At 51.6% G+C, this 3,176-nt stretch overlaps 1 protein-coding gene across 1 annotated transcript; it reads left to right on the top strand.

Annotated features, from left to right (window-relative positions):
* Window positions 1–1,174: 1,174 nt before the first annotated feature.
* LOC136787675 (olfactory receptor 14C36-like) lies at window positions 1,175–1,864 on the top strand. The gene has a single exon (XM_066984989.1). It carries the CDS (start codon window positions 1,175–1,177, stop codon window positions 1,862–1,864), a length of 690 nt encoding a protein of 229 aa, XP_066841090.1.
* The last annotated feature ends 1,312 nt before the right edge of the window (window positions 1,865–3,176 follow it).

Below are 3,176 nucleotides of genomic sequence, written 5' to 3'. Positions count from 1 at the left end.
GAGCACAGGTCGTTTGTAGTGAGCAGGAGCTGCCTCCTCTGCAGGCAGAGCTAAAGCACAGGAGGGTGTGCTGAGTGTCCGTCTGTCCCTCCCTGGCCTTGCCTCCCCTGGCAGCAGCACGCTGCCATTCCTCCTGGCTTCTCCACCTGGCCGTGCTGCTGCTGCTCTTGTTCCCAGGCTGCCTGGGGATGGGGGTTTCACCTGCCCATGGAGTGAGCCCTCGGGGTGCCTGGGTGAAGGGGAGTACAGGGACAGGGTGAGGGGTCTGGAGATGGGCACTTGGAGCCTGGCTTCTTCTGCACTCAACAGTGTCCAGGTTCTTCTCAGGACAACCTCTGAAGGCAATTGTCCTGCAGTCGAAGAAATGCCAGCACAGCTCAGACCAGCACTGATGGACAGACTGGGTGTTGTCTCTGTGGGATGCTCTGCACTAAAGGGACAGTCTCTTTGCCTCTGAGGATCCACAAGGTGTTACTTGGAGTGCAGCAGAACGCCCAGGATTTATGCCTTAGAATCACTCCTCAGGTGTGGTCGGGCAGCTAGAACCAAAAATACAAAAGAGGTAATTAAATAACTAAATCTCCACACCTCTGCTCTGCAGTTGAGTGAACTGGCAGCAAAACTGGGGAAATCTCTTTGATATCAGCAGTAAAGTGAATCTGAGACTACCCCATGTTCCTACCATGTTCCTACCATGCTACTACCTCTGGCTGTAGTGCAGGACTGATTCTTGCATTGCCCACAGATGAGTCCCCTGCTCCCAGAGACACTCTCTGGCAGAGTCAATGAAAGAGACCTTCAAAATATCTGCCTGGAAATGGGCAAGTTTGGGTGATTTTAAGTGAGAAAATGGAAAGACTTTTCCTCTGATATGCCTGTGGTACATTATCACTGCCTATCTCCTCCTTGTACAGGACCTCATGACCAGAATTAGCAGATGTCCGACAGCAGCTCCATCACTGAGTTCCTCCTGCTGGCATTCGCAGACACGCGCGAGCTGCAGCTCCTGCACTTCGGCCTCTTCCTGGGCATCTACCTGGCTGCCCTCCTGGGCAACGGCCTCATCCTCACTGCCGTAGCCTGCGACCACCGCCTCCACACCCCCATGTACTTCTTCCTCCTCAACCTCGCCCTCCTCGACCTGGGCTGCATCTCCACCACTCTCCCCAAAGCCATGGCCAATGCCCTCTGGGACACCAGGGCCATCTCCTATCAAGGGTGTGCTGCACAGGTCTTCCTTTTATTCTTCGTTGGAGCAGAGTACTTCCTTCTCACCATCATGGCCTATGACTGCTACGTTGCCATCTGCAAGCCCCTGCACTATGGGAGCCTCGTGGGCAGCAGAGCTTGTGCCCAGATGGCAGCAGCTGCCTGGGGCAGTGGCTTTCTCGATGCTGTCCTGCACACGGCCACTACATTTTCCCTACCCCTCTGCCAAGGCAATGCTGTGGACCAGTTCTTCTGTGAAATCCCCCAGATCCTCAAGCTATCCTGCTCAGATGCCTACCTCAGGGAGGCTGGGGCACTTGTGCTTAGTGTTTCTTTAGTATTTGGTTGTTTTGTTTTCATTGTTCTGTCCTATGTGCAGATCTTCAGGGCCGTGCTGAGGATGCCCTCTGAGCAGGGCCGGCACAAAGCCTTTTCCACGTGCCTCCCTCACCTGGCCGTGCTCTCCCTGTTTGTCAGCACTGCCGTGTTTGCCTACCTGAAGCCCCCCTCCATCTCCTCCCCATCCTTGGACCTGCTGCTGGCAATTTTATACGTAGTAGTACCTCCAGCACTGAACCCCCTCATCTACAGCATGAGGAACCAGGACCTGAAAGCCACAGTGAAGAAACTGATTCTAGTGGTAATAGTTACTTAGCAATCAATTGGCTATCTCCCTTTTCTAGTTTTACTCAAGTTAATCTCAGGCAATTTTTGACCTTTAGGTGCGTATTTTTAAAATTCTGTTTGCAGATAAATATTTCCTTTCATTCTTCTTTTCCAGATGACCAACCCTCTGTGTGACCCACACGCTTGCTCTGAATGTGTTTATTCCTAAATGACATCTGGCCTCTGTTGTGGCATCTTGTTAATAAAAGTGAAGTTGCTCAGTGCTCAGGGCTCTTCTTCCCAAACTGGAGTGCAGAAGATGCTCAGGGAATGCCAGGCTCAAGGCTTCACTCTTGTGCTTGGGTGCCACCGGGACACAGGGGCAGGAGGGCACGGGGTGCTGGGTGAGGGAGTCAGGGCTGGACTGAGTCATCACTGGTGGATGCCCAGTGCCCCTGGAGGCCCTGACTGGTCAAGAAGCAGCTTCCTGGGATTGAAACGTGATAGGGCTGGCGGCGTCAGGGAGGTATTGGGAGCCACCAGGATACCCTAAGGGTTCTCCTGGGGTGCCGTGTGCCTTGTGTTGGGTGGGCAGCGAGTGGGTCTTCACAGTAAAGCCAAGTGTTGTGGTTTAACCCGGCTGGCAGCTAAACACCACACAGCCGTTCGCTCACCCTCCCCCCTCCCTCTCTGGGATGGGGGAGAGAAACGGGAAAGTGAAGCCTGTGAGTTGAGATAAAGACAGTTTATTAAGACAGGAAAATAATAATAACAATAATAATAATAATAGTGATAATGGTAATAGTATTAACAATAATAATGTGTAAGAAAACAAGTGATGCACAATGCAATTGCTCACCACCCGCTGACCGATGCCCAGCCTATCCCCGAGCAGCCGGCCCCCCACCCCAGCCAGCCACCCCTATATATTGTTTAGCATGACGTCAGATGGTATGGAATACCCCTTTGGCCAGTTTGGGTCAGCTGTCCTGGGTCTGTCCCCTCCCAGCTCCTGCTGCACCCCCAGCCTGCTCGCTGGCAGGACAGAGCAAGAAGCCGAAAAGTCCTTGGCCCGGTGTAAACACTGCTCTGCAACAATTAAAACATCAGCATGTTATCAGCGCTCTTCTCATCCTAATCCAAAACATAGCACCCTACCAGCTACTATGAGCTACTTAACTCTGTCCTAACTGGAACCAGGACAGCTATCCACCCCTTATTCCATACCATTTATGTCATGCTCAGGTTACACTCTGTCCAATACATTCTAATTAATCACCATTTTCATCTATGATATATAGCAATCATGGTAGTGATGACATACATTATTATATAATAATTAACATACTACAATTCAACTC

Source organism: Anser cygnoides, chromosome 30 (genome assembly GCF_040182565.1).
Source record: "Anser cygnoides isolate HZ-2024a breed goose chromosome 30, Taihu_goose_T2T_genome, whole genome shotgun sequence".
Taxonomy (NCBI): domain Eukaryota; kingdom Metazoa; phylum Chordata; class Aves; order Anseriformes; family Anatidae; genus Anser; species Anser cygnoides.
Note: the sequence above shows the minus strand (reverse complement) of the source record. Positions and strands in the feature narration are given on the sequence as shown.